At 41.5% G+C, this 24786-nt stretch overlaps 1 protein-coding gene across 1 annotated transcript in view; it reads left to right on the top strand.

Moving 5' to 3' along the window:
• snx4 (sorting nexin 4) overlaps positions 1-24786 on the top strand; it is a 72671-nt gene that overhangs the window by 5706 nt on the left and 42179 nt on the right. The window contains exon 2 of the mRNA XM_073047544.1: positions 14259-14383. Coding sequence (XP_072903645.1) covers positions 14259-14383 — 125 coding nt within the window. The remainder of the gene's footprint in view (positions 1-14258; positions 14384-24786) is intronic.

The raw sequence follows: 24786 nt of genomic DNA, 5'->3' as shown, positions 1-24786 counted from the left end.
CTGAAAAGGACCAATTTATTCCAGCTGTTTTTGATGCGATAGCCAGTTTTCAATTCATTGTAACCTTCAGTTCAATTCCTGACCTTCATGTGTGACTTAGCTACTGAACCCACTGGAACTGTTTCTACTGACAGGAGAAGGGGAAAGGCAGGTTACTGATGCCTTAAAACCAGTCGCTTTGGGCAGATGTGGCTCATCAGCTATGGTTAGCAGCTCATCTATGAAGGAAATCTCTGCTGCTTTGTGGTAATACCCACTGGGGTGGGAAAATCTGGAGCTGGAGCTCAACGCTGATTAACAACTCCTGCAATGCTGCTGGTGTCAAACTCTGTCAGTCTCTGCCATTCCTTTGGGTTCATCAGTTGCATGGAGAGTGGGAGCCTCCTGCATGTGCAACAGCTTTCTCTCCATATCATACTGCCCTGGCTTATGTATCACGTAGGAGGCTAGGATGCAATATCCATGGTCGACCCCAACCAGGAGGGGTCAGGTGTAACACACTTCCTCTGGTACGCGAGCTTTTGGCTTTGTGCCAACTTGCTTTGTGGCACCTTGTCAAATGTCTTTTGGAAGTTGAAATACCCTCTCTCAAACCTCCCTGTTACATCACCAAAGAATTCCTGCAAACTAGTTAAATGTGACTAACCTTGCACAAAACCACATTGACTGTGTTTAATTATATTCATTTTTCCTAAATAAGTGATTTCTGCTTTGATTATTGACTTTGGTATCTTGCCAATAATAGCCATTAAACTAGCAAGCCTTGCCTTCTGCTTTTCTCCTTTTTTGAACAAGAGCTTTACACATGCACACATGTTGGGGTTAGCCTGCTGAGTTCCTCCAGCATTTTGTGTGTGTTGCAAGGGCTTTGTATTTTTTCATTTGTTGTTTTCTAATACTCTGATAACCACCTGGAGTTGATTAAGTTAGGAAAAGTTACAACTGATGGTGCTTCCCACCAGTGTGCATTCTATTGGGTCTTGATGACTTACCTGCCTTTAGCCTCCTTTTCTTCTTCCCCTCCCCTTTCGTTTCTCCAAAACTTTATTATTTGTAACTGGAAGTTCTATTAGATACTTCAAAATGGCCTGTGTGTATCCTGGGGATGCTAACAACAACTTCCACAGTGAAAATTGCTACAAAAAAAGTGTTCAACAAATGTAATTTTTTTTTGCTTTTTAATAATTGATCAGCCTTGTTTTCTGGAGAATCCACACTTGGCTGCCCTTTTCTTATTTTTATAATATGGCAGCTGCAAATTTTCTGTCACAATTAATTAATTTTCTCCCTTTATTGAGTCTTTTTGTCTAAGATGAATCCTAAAAATTTCCCAGTCCTCTGCTCTTCCACAAGTCCTTTCCACTGTGTATCTACTTTCAATTTAACGTTATCCTCTATCTCTTTTGGTAATAATGTCTTGTTCCTCTTTCTCATGGGCTCCCTTTTTTTGATTGTGATAGACTCTCCTACTCATCTCTTGGCTTGTTTACCTAGTTCATCCTGGACATTACCCCCTGTTGTTGTATGAATGAATTCACTGGAGAAAATTACTGGTAGATATGAAGCATCTTCTTTATTTGACAAAACAAGATACAGCAGGCATCATATGGAGATGCTTTTGGTCGAAAGGTCTGGCTGGCTCAAAATATTGTGTGCTATACATCATTTTTACATTTTTACAAAGTGTCAACAATGTTTCTTTGAAACTACGTACAAACTTAACATCTCACGATTCACACCCACACTACAGACATCTAACTGAATTTTAATCAGCATTGTCTGGTGTGGGATTCACGGCTTTTAGAAACCCATTGTTCAGAGCTGCACACCAAATTAAATCCATAATTTACATGAAGACTGGTGGACAGTCATTTGCTGAATGTAAATGTGCAAAATCAGAAATATCACTCTAACAGTCCCTCCTCCTGGCCATCCTGAACAAAAATAAATTTTGTACCTGGAAAGGCCAATCTTAGGAGGATTTATTCAACTAGGCAGCAGAAATGCCCTGCCTCAGAATCCGCCCCCCCCCAATTATTTTATGTATATCCACGTTTACCCTATCATCCCTAATTGCTGTCTACAAAATGCTAAGTAGAGAAATTGTTACAGAAATTTGAACAACAGTCTTTCAAAATGTGTCTGTGTATGCTTGTTGGCTGTTCCCCTGCAGGCTGATTCCAGCTCAACCACATTCCTCCTCTTCACCTCTTCATTCTCTGGTAGCTAAAACTCTTTCTGGGAGCACCAGCAAGGTTAGCGCATATGCCTCGCAGGCCCTCTCATCGATGTACAGGAAGGGGTTGGGGTGGTCTCTATTTGAATGACTGCAAGGTTCTTTTCCTGGTGATACCCCCTTCCAAACTGTCCAATCGATCACTGGCCTGAGTGCTGAAAGGTCCCATTTCGTTCGTATTCACTCCTCATTCAGGCTGAGTCTGCCATGCTATTGAAATTGTGGAAGCTGCTGTCTCTACTTTAACTTAAACCCTTCCCTATCTATTTTCTCCAATGTCTTTCCTATTCCATACTAATCAACTAATCACCTACCTCCAGAAAGCAGCCTTCATTAAGAGTACCATGGGTTTCTCTTGCGCTGTCAGTGTCTTCTGCCTTCGTGTTTCCTGTGGGTGCGCTTCCATCAACTGTGGTCAGGTCTGGTGTTCATCTCTTAGGTTCTATGTCATTATACGGATAATCGGTACACTTGATCCCCTGCTGTATCGGTGGGGGCAATAAGAAGGTGAGTTGTATAGTGCCAGGCCAGATTGAAAAGGTCAGGGTGTCATGGCCCCAGCCAAGGTATGGGCCGGTTCAGATCTCTGCTCAAAAGTGGCAATACCCAATGTTCAGATGGAGAGTTAAGTGATGGGCCAGATTGAAAAGGTCAAGGTTTTGGAAAGATCAGGCTGTCGGGGCCCAAGGCGAGCTACAGGCCGATTAACATCGTGGAGCTGTGATGTTACTTGGCTCTGCGCTGAACTATGTGACTCTTGCAGTCTTCAGTTCAGAAACACTGTTTGCTTGCGGTTACTGTTTGCATGATATTGTTTATTGCATATTTGGTCTTTATGGGTTATTTTATTTTGTGGACATGATGTGTTTTTTTTATTCTCTGCACACTAGTTGTTACAGTCTTTTTTTTCATGTATATGGCATTGTTTTTGGGTTTCTTTTATTTCGTGGCTGCCTGTAAGGAGACAAATCTCAAGGTTGTATAATGTATGCATACGTTGATAATAAATGAACTTTGAACGTTTCCTTCCCTGTGAAATGTGCTCCCATATCAGTCCACCTGAAATGGAGTTCCCCACCCTGGGGGGAATTTCCTGAACTAGAATGCGGGCAGTGGTGCAGTCTCTTGCTGGTAAAGCCTCTACCCACTGGGTGAAGTGATCCATACTAGACAGTAGCTTTTCTTATGCTTTTTGCAGGGGCCTTGTGAAGTCCATTTGGATGTTTTCCTAGGGTCCCCTCGGCTGTGGTTGATTTGCCATCTGTAGCTTTATGCCCTAACTGGGGTTATGCCAGAGGGTAATGATCATGCTTTGCCTTCCCTGATGTATCTCCCCATGATATAACTTCAGCAGTATCTACATAATAATGGTGGGGCCACCGTGACTCCTTCCTCCCCGTGTGTCCAGCTCCCATTCCTCCTTTGTTCTCTTTCTCCTCCATTTCTCCTTCTCTTCTGCCTTCACCTTTTCATATAATTTTACTAAACTGGCTTCTGTCACTTCTTCTTGCACACTTGCAGTTTCAATTGCCTTTTGTTCCTTTGCTGCCTTCTTTGCAGTAATATCTGCCCACTCTTCCTTTCTGCTCCTCACTCTCTCCTTTCTGGTGAGTTTTAACTTTAAATACCGCCACCTCTGCTGGCAGACTCGCTGCTTTCAGCAGTTGTTGTATTAGGTGTGCATGCTGAATACCTGCCCTTCTGCTGTCGATGACTTCTCTCAGCTTCCCAGTATTCAGGAGCTCTGCAATGGTATGATGTGTGTAGTATGAGTTGTCCCATAATGACAACAGGCTCATTTACCCACACTGCTCACATGGTAAATTCTAAAGCTGCCTCGCAGCAGGGAAGTCCTGCTGTCAATTTCTTTGAGTGATAGGCCTCTGACTTGTGTTCCCATGGTCCTGCATCACTACTGTGTGGTAGTAGCTCCCTCATTGCTGCAGTGTTGGTGAAAGGGTGAAAGCCACATCTGGTGATCCTTGCTTGGGTGCAGAGACCAGGGCTATCTTCATCTCTGTAAAAGCCTTTTCCTGATCTGGCCTTGCCTTCATTCCTCCCGGGGGCTTCCTTCCTTTAATCAAGGCCTGTATCAGAGTCACTAGTGCTGAGAACCCTGTAAGAAATTATGGCCATGTTTGAATATACCCTTCGCCTTCCTCACTCCCCTTACGTTTACTGGGAGGGCATGAAGCTGATTGCCAAAATGTCCTGACATGTCCTTCCTCCCCTGGGAAATGGTGTAGTCTCGGTACTGTAACTTTCCTTTCCTCTCTAACCTTATGTGGACTGACTTTAAACCCCTCATCTTGTAGTATCTCTATGACAATGGCTTTTGCCCCTAAATGACCTGCTTCATCTTTCGAAGCAATTAGATTATCTACATATTGCAAGATGGTTGACTGGTAGGGCATTATATTGAGCTTTTCCAAAGTCTGCGCCATGACCTTATGAAGAATGGCTGGGCTATTGTGGAATCCCTGGGCGAGTCTGGTCCGGATATACTGCTGCCCACCCAAGGTGAAGGCAAATCTGTCTTGGGACTTGGGTGCTAAGAGGAGCCCCCAAAATCCATTAGCGATATGCAGGACAGAAAAAACATTGTCCTGGAGACGGGCTTTCAGGATTGTTGCAGGAGTCGCCACAATGGTATGAAATATCATTGTGGTCTTATTAAGGGCGGTATAATCTATTGTTAACTGATATGATCCATCAGGCTTCTTTACAGGCGAGTTAGTTAACGCATTTTCTGAGTATCCCCTGGTGTTTTAGTTCCTTCACTATACCCTGAACAGCTGTCAGTGTGTCTACACTGGTGGTGTTGTGTTCTGTGGCTGTATGTATTCGCTGCACCTGGCTTGTCCATATTATTTCTCCCTTTCCTGATCTATAATGGCTCCTGCTTCCCTTGGGATGTTTAGTCCAAGAATAGTACCATCATTATTTGGACGGACCCAGAAATACACTGGAAGCTGCTCTCAACCGATTTTGAGTATTTGTGACTCACTTCTTTCTGCTTTCACTCTTTTTTCCTCCCACACCAGTAATATAAACGGCCTATCCGGTTGTTGGCAATTGTGGGTCATTTATTGATACTAGTGCCCTTGAGTCAACTAGCATCATCATCATCAGCGATTACTCCTAGTCGAGTATGATTCTTCTGGTGGCTGATCTGGTCACTTGTGGCTCTGGACATGACTGAAGAGGCTGATCCATGATCCACAAGTCCTATTGCAGTGTAGGCAGGTGTAGGTTATTGAAGTGGTGGTGGAAATAGCTGGTTAGGCCTTTCCCAGTCTCTTTACGTTGAAGCCTCTTAATCTCAACGGCATGGTGGAGTTATTCTTCAAGCTATGCAGTCCCCTCATAGACCGTCCTCCTCCAGCTTTTCCTATCCTGTGCTTATTTCTCCAATTCATTCGTGTTGATGTGGCACTTTCCTCAGGTGGGTCTTTATATTGTCCTTGAACAGCTTTTACTGCCCTCCAGGAGTGCATTTTGCATCCTTGAGCTGGCTGAACAGGAATTGTTTTGGGGGGTGGGAATCAGGCATACCCATCACAATTGGTGTTGAGTCACGATTGTGACAATGGAATTAATGTTAGCTTCCTCCAGGATGCTGGAGTTAGTGTACCTGTTCTTCCAGCTAACTCTCAGCATCTTTCGGAGGCAGCTTTGATGGCAAGTTACTGGGGATTTTGTGTGCCTGCTGTATGTTGTCCATGACTACACTCCATATAGCAAAGAGGGGAGGACTATAGCTTTATAGACCAGAAGCTCAGTGTTGGTCTTGATATCCTGATCTTCAAAAGCAATCTTTCTCAGCCTGGCAGAAGCTCCACTTGCACAGCCAGTTCTGTGATACATTTCAGGGTCAAGAAGGCTGTGAAGATAATGGGAAATGATCAGTGCTCTCCAGAGGGATGTTGTCAACTTGGGTTCAGGAACTTGATTTGGAGCAGACTGGTACAGGAGTTGGGTTTTCCTGATGTTTAGATTAAGTCCCAGGAGCCTGTATGCTCCGGCAAAAGCATCTATTATGCACTGCAGATCCTCCTCAGAGTGAGCTATGATCGTGTCCTGTATATTGGAGCTCCATGATGGAAGTAGTTGACACCTTGCTCTTTGCCTTGAACCTGTTGAGGTTAAAGAGCCCCCCCCCCCCCCCCATCTATCTGATAGAGAATCTGGACTCCTTGTAGGAGGTCTTGGAATCTCAGGTGAAGAATGGTTGTAATGAAAATGGCAAACAGAATTGGGGAACGATGCACCCCTGTTTGAACCTGGTCTCAACCTTAAAAGGTGCTGTTTCAGAGCTGCTGTTGCACTCATATCAACTAATGTATCGCATTGCTGGCCCTTTAACAATGCTGTTGTGTACATTCACAGGCCATCAGTTCTGGCGGTGGGGGCTGCCGCCACATCTTTTTCTGACCTAGAAACTGTCCTCACCAGCTCGATGATCTGATCGACCGTCAGACAGGGTGCCAATGGGGTGAGGGATTGCGTTTCTGCTGTGTGACTCCTTCAACATACACTTTTGTCTGTTGCATAAACACACATGCACGAATGCTCACTACTTATACCTACCGGTTCATCTCTCCATGTTCATGATGCTGTGTCTACCACCACGTCTATTCTAGCAGTTAGCGATTTCTCTTGCACTTTCTTTGGTGTATCGCACTGGCCCACAAAACTTATTGCAGAGTAGGTCGACCCCACCGTTATGCTAAATCTAAAACTTCCTGGTAAGCTCAGCCCTTCATCATTTTCAAGAAGACATGGTAGTCCCTCCCTGGATTATCCAACCCTGAATACTCCTCATATGCTCGATATTTGCATTCTGCATAATCCATGGGTGTCTCTTCAGCTCTTTGAATCACTGACATTATTGTTCCCTAATTACTCTCACCCCCGCCCCCCCCCAAGTCACTGTCTCACTTCCCCTTTAAAAGAATGATATCTTTTTTCATTGCTGGCATTTCCAGAAGTTGCCCATGTACCATCCTGCATCCCCTGGGCCATACTGTCCCACATATTCCTTGGGCACTTTGCTTTTACCGACATATGTATATCTTTAGGGTGCATCTGGTGAATTTCAACTATTTCCTTGAGCTTGTGTGGGAATTCCAAATTCCCACATGCAACTTTAAGTGAGGAAATGCTGTTTTCCCCGAGGGTGAAGGGCTGATGAATGGTTGAAATCAGAGTTGAGGGCTGGCTCACATCATCAGGGTTCTCAACCTGACGTTGCTTGACCTTTATAGGTGCCATCCTGACGGATGTATCTGGGTAAACTTCTTGAACTATCTCCACGCTAATTCCCACACTACACAAAATATAAATGGCGGGTACCAGCTAAACAGCACGTACCTAAAACCACATAGTATGTACTCTGCCATCTGCCACTGTCGAGCATCTGATGCCTGCTGTATTCCTTTGCAACACACTTGTGAAATGTATACACTCAAGTGCAGCTTCCGGGAAAAAGTAAACGCACCCCCACACTGGCGTCCCAGACTGTCAGTAACCAGCCTTTGCAAATAGTGGCTCCATCTCACCAAATTAACATACACTTTCATCTCTTGCATAAACACAAATGCACGCATGCTCACTACTTATATCTACTGGTTCATCTCTCCATGTTCATGATACTGTGTTTACCACCATCCCAGATAGATCCAAGTGAGTACTAATTTTAAAAATATTCACCCACTTAAACTGCTAAGATTGCTGGCCACATGATGGGTTGCACAAAGATATCCCACCCCGACACCAAATGTTGTTGAGTGAATGAACTCACTGGAGAAATTACTGGTGGATTTGAACCTGCTTCTTTTTTCGACAAAACAAGGCACAGCAGGCATCATATGGAGACGCCTTTGGTCGAAAAATCTGGCTGTTGCGAAACTTTATGTGCTAAATATCAAAGGACAATTCCATATTTACAAAGTGTCGACAATGCTTTCTTTAATCCTCTATGTAGGCTCTACAATGTACTGCATTGAAGATAAATTTCTCATGAGACGGGGATAAAAAGAGGTTCCTGGGCATATAGACAAGTTGAGGGGGCAAAAACATGGTAAATTTGGGAAAATGAACTCATTGTCTGGGTTAGAAAAGAAATGGAGTTTTTTTTAAATGGTAACAGACTTGATAGAGGGATATTTAAAAGGACCAAGGTATGCTTGTACAAAGATGCTTGTACCTACAGACATAGCCTCTGCTGGAGTCTGTGGCAGAGTATTCCACAGATTCGCTACTCCCTGGCTAAAAAAATTTCTCCTTGCCTCTTTTCCAGAAGGTCCCCCCCCCCCTCAATTTTGAGGCTATGTTCTCTAGTTCTGGATACCCCCACTATGGGAAACATCCTCTCACCATCCACCCTATCTAGTCCTTTCAACATTTGGTAGGTTTCAATGAGATTTCCACCCCCCCCCCCATTCTTCTAAATTCCTGTGAGTACAAGACCAAAGCTGCCAAATGCTCCTCATATGTTAACCCCTTAATTCCTGGGATCATCCACATGAACCTCCACTGCACTCTCTCCAATGACAGCATATCCTTTCTGAGGTATGGACACCAAAACTGTTGACCATACTTCAAGTGCAGCTTGACTTGCGTCTTATAAAGCCTCAGCATTATTTCCTTGCTTTTATATTCTATTCCCCTTGAAATAAGTGCCAAAATTGCATTTGCCGCCTTTACCACAGGCTCAATCTGTAAAGTAACCTGGGAGTCTTGCACAAGTCCTTCTGCACCTCTGTTTGAAACTTCTCCGCCTCCCCATTTAGATAATAGTTTGCACTATGGTTCCTTTTACCAAAATGCATTATCATACATTTCCCAACACTGTGTTCCTACTGCCACTTTTTTTGCCTGTTCTTCCAATCTATCTAAGTCCTGCTGCAATCTTACTGTTTCTTCAGCACTACCTACCCTTCCACCTATCTTCATATCATTCGCAAGCTGCCAAAAAGGCATCAGTTCCATTATCCAAATCATTGACAATGTGAAAAGTAGTGGTCCCAATACTGACCTCCGAGGAACACCAGTGGTCACTGGCAGCCAATCAGTAAAAGGCCTCCTTTGTTTCCACTTGCTGCTTCCTGCCTGTCGGCTATTCTTCTATCCATGCCAGTATCTTTCCTGTAACGCCATAGGATTTTATCTTGTTAAGTAGCCTCGTGTGGCACCTTATCCCTTATGTTGAATTCAAGTTTGCATGCACCACTTGCACTGGCTGCCTGTTCCACGCACTCGCGACTCTTTTGAGTGGAGAAGTTTCCCCTCATGTTCCCCTTAAACTTCTCACCCTTCATCCTTAACCCATGACCTCTAGTTATAATCTCATCCAACCTCAGTGGAAAAAGCCTGCTTGCATTTATCCAATCTATACCCCTGGTAATTTTGTGTTGCCCAGTTACTCTAACCTCTTTCTCTCTCTCTCCCTCCCCCCACCAGTCACTGACTTCCCCTTTAAGAGAGTGATATCTTTCTTCATTGCTGGCATTTCCAGAAGGACTATCAAAATTCCTCTCTACTATGTTACAAGGAATAGAGTCCTAACCTATTCAACCTTTCCTTGTAACTCAGATCCTCCAAACCTGGCAACATCCTTGTAAATTTTCCCTGTTCTCTTTGTAGGTAGGTGACCAAAACTGCACACGATACTCCAAATTAGGCCTCTCCTGTACTCAATAGTTTGATTAATTATCAAAGTACAAGTATGACACCGTATACAATCCTGCAATTCATTTTCTTGTGGGTATTCTCAGTAAATACAAGAAACACAGTAGAATCAATGAAACACTGCACCCACAGGATGGACAAACAACCAATGTGCAAAAGAAGACAAATTGTGCAAAGCTAAAAATAAATAAGCAAAAATTATTGAGAACATGAGATGAAAGGTCCTTGAAAGTGAGTCGATAGGTTGTGGGAACAGGTCAGTGATGTTATCCCCCTCTGGTTCAAGACCCTGATGATTGAGGAATAATAGCTTCCTGAACCTGGTGGTGTGGGTCCTAAGGCTCCTGTACCACCACCTGGATGGCAGGAGCAAGAAGAGAGCATGACGATGGTGGTGGGAATCCCTGAAGATAGATGCTGCTTTCCTGCAACAGTGCTCCATGTAGATGTGGTCCATAGTGGGAAGGGCTTTACCTGGTGATGGACTGGGCTGTATTCACTACATTTTTGTAGGAGTTCCTCTTCAAGGGCATTGTTTCAAAACCAGGCCATGATGCAACCAATCAATATACTTTCCATCTCATATTTATAAAGTTTGTCAAAGGTTTAGATGGCATGCTGAATCTCTGCAAACCTCTAAGAAAGTAGAGACGCTGCCTTGCGTTCTTCAGAATGCACTTGCTTGTTGGACTCAAGACGTATCCTCAACGATAATACTGAGATTTAAAGTTGCTAACCCTCACGACCTCTGATTCCCCCAGTGAGAACTGGCTCATGGACCTCCAGTTTACTCCTCCTGAAGTCAATAATTAGCTTATTGTTCTTGCTGACATTGAGTGAAAGGTTGTTGTTGTGGCACCACTCAGCCAGATGGTGGGTTTGTTGTATGAAGAATGAGTAAAGTAGGCCTGTTTTGGCTCATGCTTTAAAGGATAACAGTAATCTCTTTGAAACTTTCAGTGTTGGAGTCAGAGAGTAGCCATTTAGCACTGATAAAAAGAAATTCCTGCATTTGTAGAATGGTGAATTTTTGGAATTCTGTTAACCCAGAGGATATAGTGGACTCAAGGTTGAGTTTATTCCAAACTGAGACTGATAGATTTCCAGACAGTAAGGGAATCTGGGAACTATGCAGATTGTGTTGAAAAATGGTGTTGACTTAGAGGTTAGCTTTAATATTGAGGAATGGGAGAGCAGGCTCTGAAGGCCAGACGGCCCATTCTCGGACTTTATTTTACTTTTAACTTTTTTGGTGTGCGTGTCTTGTACTGATCTGTCTATATTAAATTATACAAAGCTAGCACTGCACTCATCTTGGCTGTTTTATACCAGACTGTCACTCAGTCAATCTATACTCGGGAATCTGTAACAATGCAGTCAACACTCTACAAGCTAATAGGCAGTGCATTAGCGCAGCAAGTTCTGGCGTGGTGAAATTCCCTTAAGAGAAAGATCAGTTCAAATGGTTTCATTCGTTAGAGAATATGTACAGTTTACAACCTAAAAGATTTGTCTTTGCAGACATCCACAAAAAATATAAAAACCTCAAAAGAATGAATAACAGAAAAACGTTAGAACCCTAAAGGCTCCTCTCTGCCCCTTCCTCCCATGCGCAACCCCTTCTCCTTGCCTGTTTCAGCAAAAGGTTTCAGTGTCTACCACTCACCAAGCAACAGCAAAGCACGCAAAGAAAGGCCATGATCTGCAGTCAACAAAAACTGTTTACCCAACGGTTCAGCATGCCACTGGTTCTCTTCCTCACTAACAAGGCATAGAGAGATAGCACCCATTTTTACAGTAAAAGGGGAGACTGAAAGTTGTTGTTATGAAATTAAAGTCTGCTGTGCCATTTTTTCCATACATCCGCTGAAGCAAAATTTTGATGTTCCCCTCTCCCGCAAAGCCTCAGTCTGCAACCCTGGCCCGGAATCGGTCATCCACAGGGCTGCACCCCAGAGGTGCCATCTTCGAAACTGCGCCTGGAGAATGTCGGAAAATGGTTGGCCAATGGGGTCCAGGAATGGCAACTCGGCTAACAAAAAACACGCAGCTTGAATGCCACCTGCAGGTCAAGACCTCGACAGAACTCCAACCACCTTGAAAAAGAAAACAGAGACATTTAAAGAGAGGAGTTTAAGCTGTTTGCACAGATAAGCTCGAAGAGGCAGCACTGGGCACCATCTTAACTCCACCCACCCTGCAGTTCCTATAGAAAATCTTTATTCCATGAGACCTATTATTAATTATGGTAAAAGATGGGAGATTTGAAGGAAATGACTGAAATACAAAATTGAAAGGATACATACTGGAAGTCTGAAAGTAAAATAAACATGGGGAGCAGTGAGAGAGAGTCACATTGAAGAGGAGATTTAAAATTTGCAGGGTAGGCATACTTTGAAGAGACCTCATAGTGGAGCAGCAAATTATAAATAAGAGATTAGCAGATGTTGGAAATATTGAGCAGCACACATAAAATGCTAGAGGAACTTGGCAAATCAGGCAGCATCTATGGGGAATAAATAGTTGATGTTTGGGCCTGGGATCCTTATAGAATATGCAGCTGCATAGGTAGCATTCTTGGAAATAAATATTTTAAGACCTTGATGTTTTTGGTGTCATAATTTAACTTTTTCCTGGTATAAAATCGCAGAAACAGCTCATTGGAAATACATTTTTGGAGTTTCCTATATTTAATTTAACCAAGAACTCAGAATCAGCATTCGATAGGATTCATTTCTTATCTATTAAGTTATTTTTTTATTATTATACCTGCATTTATAATTAGGCACTGACCAAAAAACTTCATGCTGTTGTTACAGCATTTGTTTGTGATCTCCCATTAATTTAACCTTTATGGCAGAATTCATTTCAACCATAATTACAGTATTATCTTGTGATTCACTCGTTATGTGCTGTGTTGTATTGAAAGGTCAATCATGATCTTTGACCAGTTCTTGGCAAATTTTTCTACAGAAGTGGTTTGCCATTTGCTTTCTTCTGGGCAGTGTCTACAAGATGGTTGTCCCCAACCATTATCACTACTCTTCAGAAATGGTCTGCCTTGTATCAGTGGTCACGTAACCAGGTCTTGTGATGTGCACCAGCAGCTCTTATGACCATCCACCATTATGGCTTCAGGTGACCCTGATCAGAGGACTAAGCAGGTGCTACCTCTTGCCCAATGGCGACCTGCAGGCTAGCAGAGGGAAGGAGCGCCTTACACCTCCTTTGTTAGAGACATATCTCCACCACACCACTCAATCTTTTGAAAATTGTCCATATAAAATCAAAATTAGTCAACCTTTTACTTCAAGTTTGAGTTTATTGTCATCTGACTATAAATATGCAACCTAATGAAACAACATTCCTATAAACTATGGTGCACCCACAAAACATATATCACACACAGCACATAAATCAAAATATTACCATAACTAAGTCAATAAAATATAATTAAAAATGCATGCTGCACAGGTCAACTGTAGAGTATTTATTAAACAGCATGCTGACCTAGTGATGAGACTGCATTGGCGGGGCGGCAGGGTATTTATTAGTCTCTCAGCCTGAGGGAAGAAGCTGTTACCTAATCTGGCAGTCGTAGTCCTGAAGATAAAATGCAGAGATCAAGCTGTAGACATTTTGCAATGGTATTGGTTTCTGAAAAAGAATAATCATAAAGAAAAATGTTGTAAATCAAGGATGTAATGTTGAGACTTTATAAAGCACTGGTGAGGCCTCACTTGGAGTATTGTGAGCATGTTTGAGCCCCTTACCCTTAGAAAGGATGTGCTGAAACTGGAGAGGGTTCAAAGTGGGTTCACAAAAATGATTCCAGGATTGAATGGCTTGTAATATGAAGAGTGAATGCTGTGGGCCTATATTCACTGGAATTCAGAAGAATGAGGGGAGAACAAATTGAAACCTATCGAATAGTGTAAGGCCTTGATGAGTGGATGTGGAGAGGATGTTTCCTATGGTGGGAGTGTCTAAGACCAGAGGACACGGCCTCAGAATAGAGGGGTGTCCATTTAGAACAGAAAAGAGGAGGTGCGGTGAATTTGTTGCCACAGGCAGCTGTGGAGGTCAAGCCTTCATTTATATTTAAGGCAGAGTTTGATTGATTCTTCACTCAAGGCATGAAGGGATATGGGGTGGTGGGGGGGAGGCCAGAGATGGGGGTTGAAAAGAAAAGTGAATAAGCCATGATGGAAATGGTGGAGTAGACTCAATGGGCCAAATGGCCTAATTCTGCTCCTATATCTTATGGTCCTAATGGAAGTACTTGGATAAATGGTAATTTTTATTCTTTACAATTAATTTTATGCAAAAGATGACGGAAGACACAAAATCCCTATTGAAGAAACTGGAAATCAGTGTTTCAGAAGCGGAAAAACGAACTGGAAAGAATGCAGTGAATATGCAGGAGATTTATACAGTATACCTCATTGAAACAAGGTATCTATAACTATAATTTTGATCTTTTAAAAAAAATTTAAACTCTGACTTGTGCTTGTTTAGTATTGTGTTATTAGTATGTTTGTTAGGTGGTATTATTTGATTTACAGCCAAGAACACTTTTTAGTGCTTCAAACTATCATGGGTGCATCATAGTATTGATAGGACTGCATATCCTTGGAACTTGTTGTCCATTGACTATACATGTTGGGCTTCACGTTTTAGACTGTAGTAATATACAACAATTTTCTCTCTCAGAGCAGCTGATGGATCCTTTTTGCTATGCTAATGTTAAAGTTGAATAATAAATTCAGAATCATCTTTAATATCACTGGCATATGTCATGAAATTTGTTGTCTTTGTGGCAAGAAATAGTGAGGTAGTGTTCATGGGTCCAGTGTCCATTCAGAAATCTGATGGCAGAAGGGAAGAAGCTGTTCCTGAATCATTGAGTGTGTCTTCAGGTTTCTGTACCCCTTCCTGAAACTCTTAGTGAATGTTTTGATCAGTTGTGATGGTCTCTGTGGGAGTAAATGAAAATGCGCAGTTTAGTGTTGCCCCCTTAAGTTTAATTGAATTTAAACCTGAAAAGGTAATCGATAGTGATTCATTGACTAATAAGCATTGGAACAGCAAATCAGTCATGCAGTAGTTTGTTGTACCAAAACTGTGAAACCCCCTGGTTTCCTTGGCTGTGTAGATCTAGGAAAACTTTGCAGTCCCGCCAAACTTGTGAGACTGATTGTGTGGATGCTGTGTAATTTGCTACCCTGTTACAAATTAGTGCCACGAAATAACAGACAGTACACTGCATGTGATTAAAGGAATTATATTTATGAATTTTAACTAAAGGGTTAGTTTTGAAAAAAAAAACAAAAAAAGGGCCCATTTTAATTGAACAGTCAAATATGCACAAGTTAGAGCTCATCTTGAACTTCTGTGTCACTCGTGCGCTGGGCCTTTGGTCAGCGTGAAAGTACACATCACCTTCTGAATGACGCTCACAATCCATCTCGAACAAACAGGTCTCCCACCGGGTCGTATCTTAGGACCAGTTCTCCCCATCGTCTTCTCTTCATCTCCCGCCGAACCAAAAAAAACCCCCAAGACCAGCCTTAGTGCCCCTCACCAAGAAAACTCCCCCTAATTCTACCATCCTAATTGGATGGCACACATTCCTCATCATCCCTTATCTTCAACAATAATCCAAACGGGCTGACAGCAGAACAGAGTGCTGTTACAGAAGTGCTAAATGAAATACACACAGCAGAACAGTAAAAATCTGAAAGTGGCCATTACACCTGTCATACATTTTGGTCTGAAAGTTTCAGTGAGATCACTGTTACATGTCAAAAAGTAACAACACACAATGCTGGAGGAATTCAGTAGGTCAGACAGCATCTATGGAAATGAATAAACTGTCAATCTTTTGGGGTGAGACACTTCTACAGAACTGGAAAGCAAGGGGGTAAGACATCAGAATAAAAAAAGTGGGGGAAAGGGAAGGAGGATAGCTAGAAGATGATAGTTAAGCAAGGTGTGTGGGAAAGGTTGAGGGTGTTCTAAGCAATCTGAATTGTACTATCTACCTTATCTTACTCTTCAACTCTCCAGCCAGGGTTGCCTTCTGAGATGTTGACATATCCACAGTGTATTGAAATCTGCATATTTTTGGTTTTCATAATGATTTTACACTGTAGAGAGAATTAAGATTCAGTTATAGAAAATTCATATACAATTTCATAGAGCAGTAAATTTCAGTATTAAATTGCATCAATCTGCTCTTGCTGTGATTTATTGTGACATTACTGCTTTTTGGTTAAGTGATGTGCATTTGTTTACAAATTTAGGAATATTTGAAATCCTGGTGACATTACTGTTCTATTATGTTAACAAAAGACTTCTTGTATTTCAGTGATCATTTTAATGTGACTGTTTCATTCAACTATTTTGTATATCTTTTTCAGTAAACTGTAGAACCCTAAGATTGACTTTTTAGTACTATGGGAATAAGAAGCTATTTGCAATTTTAGTGTGAATTTTATTTGGAATGAACAGGGAAAGAAAGCCAAGTAATTGGAGTCTTGCATGTCTCCGTGATTATGCTAATAATTATTTGTTTGTTCATTATGTGCCATGTTGTATGACGTGGGCGGTCGTGGTCTTTTCATGACCATAATTGTTCTTGGTAAGTTTTTCTACAGAAGCGGTTTGCCACTGCTCCCTTCAAGGCAGTGTCTTTACAAGATGGGTGACCCCAGCCATTATCAATACTCTTCAGTGACTGCCTGCCTGGTATCAGTGGTTGCATAACATGCACCTTCCTCTTTTGTTAGAGATGTATCTCTAACCCCACATCCATGCTAATAAGGGGGTGATGTATATACAGAACTCTTGATATATTGTTTATATCCCTTGTATCTTACACTGAGGAGAAATAGAACGATTAGGTGTATACTATTTACCCATTTTCATCAGACATTTTAACATTTTTGATTTTCACTGCATTACAAAACTAAAGTAGGAAAGTTGCTATATGTTGGATTCTACTGTGATAACGTGCAGTAAAGGAAACAATGATGAAAAGGCCAAGATAAATTATCTGCTTGAAGCCAGATCAGGAAGCTACTTGCATTATTTTTCTATGCTGTCCCTTTTGATTCCTCTACAGAAACTGATCCAATTTTGGTTTTCGGCCTCAATGAGAATTTCAAAGCTTAACTATGCTTTCACTGAGAAATTTCTCCTCGTTTCAGTCCCAAATTGCCTATCATTTACCTTGAAACTTGTTTCCTCTGGCAGAAAGAAGAGTGACTGAATCTGACAATAAGTTGTAAGGTGGCATTTCTCCTTTGAGTTTTGAACTACTGGCTGATTTGGAGCTTAATACTTGGCCAGAAGTGTACAGCCATATGTCTGGAAGTTCTAGAAACACTGAACACATTAGTATTTTATACTAAATAAAATGTGCACTCATAAGTGGGAGATCTTGAGAAGTGTATTTTCCCAGCAGTCAACCTGCACCAAAGTTGCATTTTGTTTTAATGCTGCTTATAGCAATAAGTCATTAACTATTGATTTGTGCAAAAAAAGATCTTTTAATTTTGCATGAACTTTGATAATAGGAGCACTTTTCAAAAGTGGCACCAAACATGAGTTTTATTTATGAATATTTATTTTTAAAAATCCTTTACTTTTTCTGTTGATGTAAACCCAGCTTTCAGTTAATTTTTAATCTGAAATTCTGGCGAGAAGAATGTATGGAAGTGAGCTCCTTCAGTTAACTGATTTGTCAAGATTGTTTTTCCTCTATCTGTGCCCTTAAAGCTATCAGTAGGTTGTCATATTTACTGTTATATAGACAGAAGTTATTGGATAATATATCTTAAATTCAAAGGGAAATAGGATGAAAATAGAACAGACAGTTCTGAATTCTAAAATTAATGGATTTGGCTTGTCATGGTCTGAAATCTTGCTGAGGTTCATTGGAGATTTTAATTGAATCCATATGGTTTGTTTCTAGGAGCTGAAATAGCTTCAATATACTACTGTGCATAACAAAAGATGTGCTAACTGATGTGGGTGTACTTTTTTTTTAGTTTTTTCACATTTGGCCCTTGATACTATTTTTGTAACCCAGGGCTGACTATACAATGCCACAAAGTATTTTTAAAATATTACTGAAATTGAATGTATTATTCTGCTCTATGTGAATGTACGTAAATGGTTCTAAACTCTCACTCTTGCCATTACATAACTAAGTGTCGCAGATGGAATGATTCAAAGTTCAAAGTGAAATTTATTATCAGAGTACATGTATGCCACCATATGCAACCCTGAGATTCATTTTCCTGTGGGCATGCTCAGCAAATCTAGAGAATAGTATCTAATCAGGATCAATGAAAATCAACCAGAATACAGAGATGACAAACTCTACAAATGCAATTATAAATAAGTAGCAATTAAATAACAAGAGTGTGAAATTAAAAAGAGTCCTTAAAGTGATACCATTGGTTGTGAGAACATCTCAATAGATGAGTGTAGTTATCCTCTTAAGTTTAAGAGCCTAATGATTGAGGGGTAGTAACTGTTCTCAAAACTGGTGGTGCAAGTCCCGAAACTCCTGTACCTTCTACCCAATAGGTTTTAGAAGTCACGTAATCAGTTAAATGGTGATCACTAGTGTACAGTCAAGGTGTTTCAATTGATTTTAGTAAAAATACACCTATATCAGGAAGGTCCAACTGCTGGTGAGTCAGTATCCTGGCAAAAACTACACCATGAAGACAAAAGAACTCTCCAAGCAACTCTGCAAAAAGGTGATTGAAAAACACAAGTCAAGAGATGGATACAAGAAAACTTCCAAGTCCCCTTTGGAGTACAGTTAAGTCAATCATCAAAAAATTGGAAGAATATGGCAGAGCTGTAAATCTGCCTAGAGCAGGCTGTCCTCAAAAACTGAATGATCATGCAAGAAGGTGATTAGTGAAGTCTGATGTAGCAGTATTTCAGTGGAATAAGGGAAATTACAGTGGTAAAGAGAAAGGAGTTGGCCAAAGTAAATTGGAAGGAGCTGCTGTCAGGGATGTCAGCATAGCAGCAATGGTGTGTGTTTCTGGGAAAAATAAGGAAGGTGCAGGACATGTGTATTCCAAAAATGAAGAAATACTCAAATGGTAATATGGTACAACCGTGGCTGACGAGAAGTCAAAGCTATTGTAAAAGCAAAATAAAGAGCATACAACAAAACAAAAATTAGTTGGAAGATAGAAGATTGGGAAGTTTTTAAAAACCTACGGAGAGCAACTTTTAAAAAAAATCATTAGAATGGAAAAGATAGAATATGAAAGCAAGCTAGCAAATAATATCAAAGTGGATAATAAGTTTTTTTCAAGTATGTGTGTGTGTAAATAAATTAATTTTTTAAAAAAAGAGAAATGAGAGTGGATATAGGACCGCTAGAAAATGAGGCAGGGGAAATAATAAAGGGGGACAAGGAGATGGCTGATGAACTAAATGAGTATTTTGTGTCAGTCTTCATTGTGGAAGACACTAGCAGTGTGCCTGATATTGTAGTGTGTGAAGGAAGAGAAGTGGGTGCAGTTACTATTACAAGAGAGAAGGTGCTCAAAAAGTTGAAAGACCTCAAGGTACATAAGTCACCCGGACCAGATGATCTCCAACCTAGGGTTCTGAAAGAGGTAGTTTTAGAGATTGTAGTGGCATTAGAAATGATCTTTCAAAAATCATTGGACTCTGGCATGGTCACAGAGGACTGGAAAAGTGCAAAGTTACTCCATTCTTTAAGAAAGGAGGAAGGCAGCAGAATGGAAATTATAGACCAGTTAGCCTGAACTCGGTGGCTGGGAAGATGTTGGAATCAATTGTTAAGGATGAGTACTTGGTGACACAGGACAAGATAGGACAAAGTCAGCATGGTTTCCTTCAAGGAAAATCCTGCCTGATGAACCTGTTGGAATTCTTTGAGGAGATTACATGAGGGATAGATAAAGGGGATGCAGTGGATGTTGTGTATTTGGACTTTTAGAAGGGCTTTGTCAAGGTGCCACACATGAGGCTATTTACCAAGTTAAGAGCCCATGGTATTACAGGAAAGTTACAAACATGGTTAGAGCAATGGCTGATTGGTAGAAGGTCATGAGTGGGAATAAAGGGATGGTTTTCTGGTTGGCTGCCAGTGACTAATGGTGATCTGCAAGGGTCTATGTTGGAACCACTTCTTTTTATGCTGTATATAAATGATTTAGATGATGGAATAGATGGCTTTGTTGCCAAATTTGCAGATTATACAAAGATTGGTGGAGGGGCAGGTAGTGTTAGAAATTAGTAAGATGCTGAAGGACTTGGGTGTTAGGAGAATGGGTAAGAAAGTGGCAAATGAAATACAAAGTTGGAAAATGCATGATCATGCACTTTGGTAGTAGAAATCAATGTGCAGAGTATTTTCTAAATTGGGAGAAAATCCAGAAATCTGAGATTCAGAGGGACTTGGGAATCCTTGTGCAGAACACCCTGAAGACTAGCTTGCAGGTTGAGTTGGTGGTGAGGAAGGCAAATGTCATGTTAGCATTCATTTCAAGAGGTCTAGAATACAAGAGCAAAGATGTGATGCTGAGGCTTTATAACACCTCACCTTGAGTATTGTGAACAGTTTTGGGCCCCTCATCTTAGAAAAGATGTGCTGGCATTGGAGAGGGTCCAGAGGAGGTTCATAAGGATGACTTCCCTGGAATGAAAGTGTTATCATATGAGGAACGTATGATGGCTCTGGGTCTGTACTTGCTGGAATTCAGAAGGGTGAGGAGGGATCTCATTGAAACCTTTCGAATGTTGAAAGGCCTAGACAGAGTAGATGTGGAAGGATGTTTCCCATGGTGGGAGAGTCTAGGACAAGAGGGCACAGCCTCAGGATAGAGGGGCGCCCTTTCAAAGCAGATGTGGAGAAATTTATTTAGCCAAAAGGTGATGAATTTGTGGAATTTGTTGCCACATGCAGCTGTGGAGGCCAGGTTGTTGGGTGTATTTAAGGCAGAGATTGATAGGTTCTTGAGTGGACATGGCAGCAAAGGTTACAGGGAGAAGGCTGAGAACTAGGGTTGAGGAGGAGATAGTAAAAAGGATTGAACGATAGAGCAGACTCAATGGGCCAGATGGCCTAATTCTGCTCCAATGTCTTATGCTCTTATGGACACCATCAAGAGACCTATGACAACCCTGGAGAAGCTTCAAACTTCAATGGCTGAGATGGGAGAGACTGCGCATACAACAACTGTTGCCTGGATGCTTCATCAGTTGTGGCTTTATGGGAGAGTGGCAAAGAGAAAGCGGCTATTGGGGGGGAAATCCTCACGTGAAATATTGGCATGAGTTTGCCAGAAGGCATATGGGAGACTGAAGTCAGCTGAAAGAAAGTTCTTTGGTCTGATGAAACCAAAATTGAGCTTTTTGGCCATCAGACTAAACATGATGTTTGGCATATGCTGAACACCACATATCAAAAACACACCATCCCTACTGTGAAGCATGGTGGTGGCAGCATAATGCTGTGGAGATGCAGCAGGCCCTGGAAGGCTTGTGAAGGTAGAGAGGAAAATGAATGCATCAAAATACAAGGAAATCCTGGTGGAAAAACCTGATACAATCTGCAAGAGAACTGTGACTTGGGAGAAGATTTGTTTTCCAGCATGTCCCCAAGCATAAATCCAAAGTTAGAAACATAGAAAATAGGTGCAGGAGTAGGCCATTCGGCCCTTTGAGCCTGCACCGCCATTCAGTATGATCATGGCTGATCATCCAACTCAGAACCCTGTACCTGCTTTCTCTCCATACCCCCTGATCCCTTTAGCCACAAGGGCCATATCTAACTTCCTCTTAAATATAGCCAATGAACCGGCCTCAACTGTTTCCTGTGGCAGAGAATTCCACAGATTCACCACTCTCTGTGTGAAGAAGTTTTTCCTCATCTCGGTCCTAAAAGGCTTCCCCTTTATCCTTAAACTGTGACCCCTCGTTCTGGACTTCCCCAACATCGGAAACAATCTTCCTGCATCTAGGCTGTCCAATCCCTTTAGAATTTTATATGTTTCAATAAGGATGTGACAATCTAATTATTCTCTGAAAATGCTGGACTATGGCTAAAAATAAGAAACTGCGGTTGAAAAATAAGGAACTATCTAATCGCACACATTGTTCTCGGGTGGCTAACCTTTACCTCTGCTTTTAGGTGATTAAGTGGTCCTTGTCTCGTACTATCACTGTTGCTAGGCATGTGACTGTGGGGGTAGCTAAAAATTGTATCTTGCATACATGACTGACTGTTGTGTAAAACCCTATAAAAGGGAGGACTGTTCCCTTATTAGCCGAGCATCACTTAACAGGGATCCTCCAAAGGCTTGTACTCGCTTGAATAAAGAACTGTGATCATTCACAGAAGTTGGCACATTGCGTTTGTATCAAGTGCGTAAGGATCTCATAAAAACAAAACTGACAACCAGATGCTGCAGAGATTCACACAATTTTATTCTCCCTTTCAAAGTGTGCATAAAAGGTGTTGAGTTCACCTGGGGTTGAAGCATCACAGCCATTCATACTGTTAGATTTCACCTAGTAGGAAGTAATGGCCTGCAAAACCTGCAAGAGGTGACTTGCATCCAATTGCATCTCTAACTTCAATCAGTTGTTTTTTCACTCTTAAAATAGCTTTAATGCATGAACTACTTGCATGGTTCTGGATCACCAGTCTTGAATGCCACAGAACTAGTTCTCAAAAGACTACGAATCTCCTGGTTCACCCATGGCTTTTGGTTTAGTCACGTTCGATATATTCTCAAAGGCACACACTCGTCCCCACAGGTACTGATGCCGTCGATGACAACTGTGGTGTATTCATTCAGATTCGAAGATGAATCCCTGAATATTGTCCAGCCCACAGGCTCAAAGTAAGTGCTCCTGTGTTTTCCTTGACCATACCTTTTATGGTCCTCACCACTAGTGCTACGGTCCTCAGTCTCTGCCTGCACACCAGAAGTAGATCAGCCAGGTGATTAGACCTTCCAAAAGTGTGAACGTGGGTAAACATTTTTAGTGTAACAGTGGTCAAGAGTGTTGGCTCTTCTGTTGTACAGGTGATATGTTGGTGGCAGTTGGTCAGAAACTTCCTTAAGCTGGCCTGGTTGAAGTCCCCTGCAATGATAGGGAAGCCGTGTACATGCTGTTTCTTGTCTGCTGATCCTCCAGTGCCTGCCTGATGTTGGCCAGGGGTGGGTTGTACATCACTGCCGGGAAGATGGAGGAAAGCTCCCTTAGCAGATAAAATGGACCACATTTGACTGCTGGATGTTTCAGGTCGGGTGAGCAGGACTGAGACAGAACATAATGAGTTTTATTACAAACTACACTTAATTTCCTGTACCTTTTTAAAAGACTCAGCTGTTCTGCTTTGCACTGGATGGTGAAGCACTCAGGCTGCAAAGCCGCACCCAAAATGGTGAGGGTGCACCATGTTTCTATGAAGCAAAGCAGAGCCAGAAGGTCCTGTGCTGTGAAGGTCTCTAAATCTGGATTTCCCAGCTTTCTTTTTATGCCACGGAGCTTTTCCATTAACCAAGGGGTCTGTGCACCCCAGGCTGGGAACCCCTGCTCTGAATAAATAATTAATAAATAAAAAATGCACACTGCCCTCCAACAAGGATTCAGTGCATGGTTATGGGTAATGAGTTTCACTTCAGATATCCCACAAGACACTATTTGGTGATGGCAGATATCAATAATGAAATTCATCATGGTCTTCCATATGCAGGCACAGGCTATGGCTGATTTTTGGGGAAAAGGATATCTAAAAGTCAGAAACACGAGAAAATCTGCTGATGCTGGAAATCCAAAGCAACACACACAAAATGCTGGAGGATCTCAGCAGATCAGGCAGCATCTATGGAAATGAATAAGTAGTCACAAGTTTTGGGCTGAGACCCTTCATCAGGACTGGAAAATAATGGGAGAAGACTGACTTCTGCTTGTGTGCGTCCTTCACTCGTGTTTTCCACTCTTTTTCCTGTATTGTGATGTTGATCCAGTAGTTTCTAAATGGCACTTAATTGTTTTTTTTTACATTGTGGTCCATTGTGTGAACTCTACTGTTATGCAAACAGTTTTAACAAAGGCTTATCTCAAAAGTAAAATTACTGAATAATATCAGTTTATGTAGCTTAATTGGTCTTTGTAAATTGTCCTGTGATTAGGTTAGAGTTAAAAGAGGTGGACTGCTGGGTGTTGCGACTCGTTGTGCCGGAAGGGCCAGTTCCACATTGTATCTCTAAATTAATTAAAATGAATGTCAGAGTTGGAGAATTAATTATCAGTAAAAGACGTTGAGCAAATTCAGTCTACATTGCTAGCATCTTCGAGGATTTTCCAGATGTTTATTAATCATTCATAGCATGGACTTGTACTGCAGATGAAATTTGGGCCCAGACTCTTGAGGTGAATGAAAAGTGATTTAATTGAAATAAGTAAAATTCTTACAGGAAAAATGCATGGTATTTTCTCTGAAACAGTTGGATTTAGTGTCAGTAAGGGACTGGCCAGTCTGAGATGAGAAGAAACTTCTGCCAGATATGAATGAAGTTTTGCAATGTGTCATGATTTTACTAAATGATGGCAGGCACAGGGAGCAAAGAACCTATCTATGTCTTCAGTGGTCATTTGCACAATTTCTTTAAAAAAGACTTCTTCAAAGTTCAAAATAAATTTATTAAAGTTCATATATTACCATATACTACCTTGAGATTCATTTTCACAGGCATCTACAAGAAACTAAAGAAATACATTAAAATTTATGACAAACTACATGAACAGACAAAGGCTTACAAATGACCAATGTGGAA

Source organism: Hemitrygon akajei, chromosome 5 (genome assembly GCF_048418815.1).
Source record: "Hemitrygon akajei chromosome 5, sHemAka1.3, whole genome shotgun sequence".
Taxonomy (NCBI): domain Eukaryota; kingdom Metazoa; phylum Chordata; class Chondrichthyes; order Myliobatiformes; family Dasyatidae; genus Hemitrygon; species Hemitrygon akajei.
Note: the sequence above shows the minus strand (reverse complement) of the source record. Positions and strands in the feature narration are given on the sequence as shown.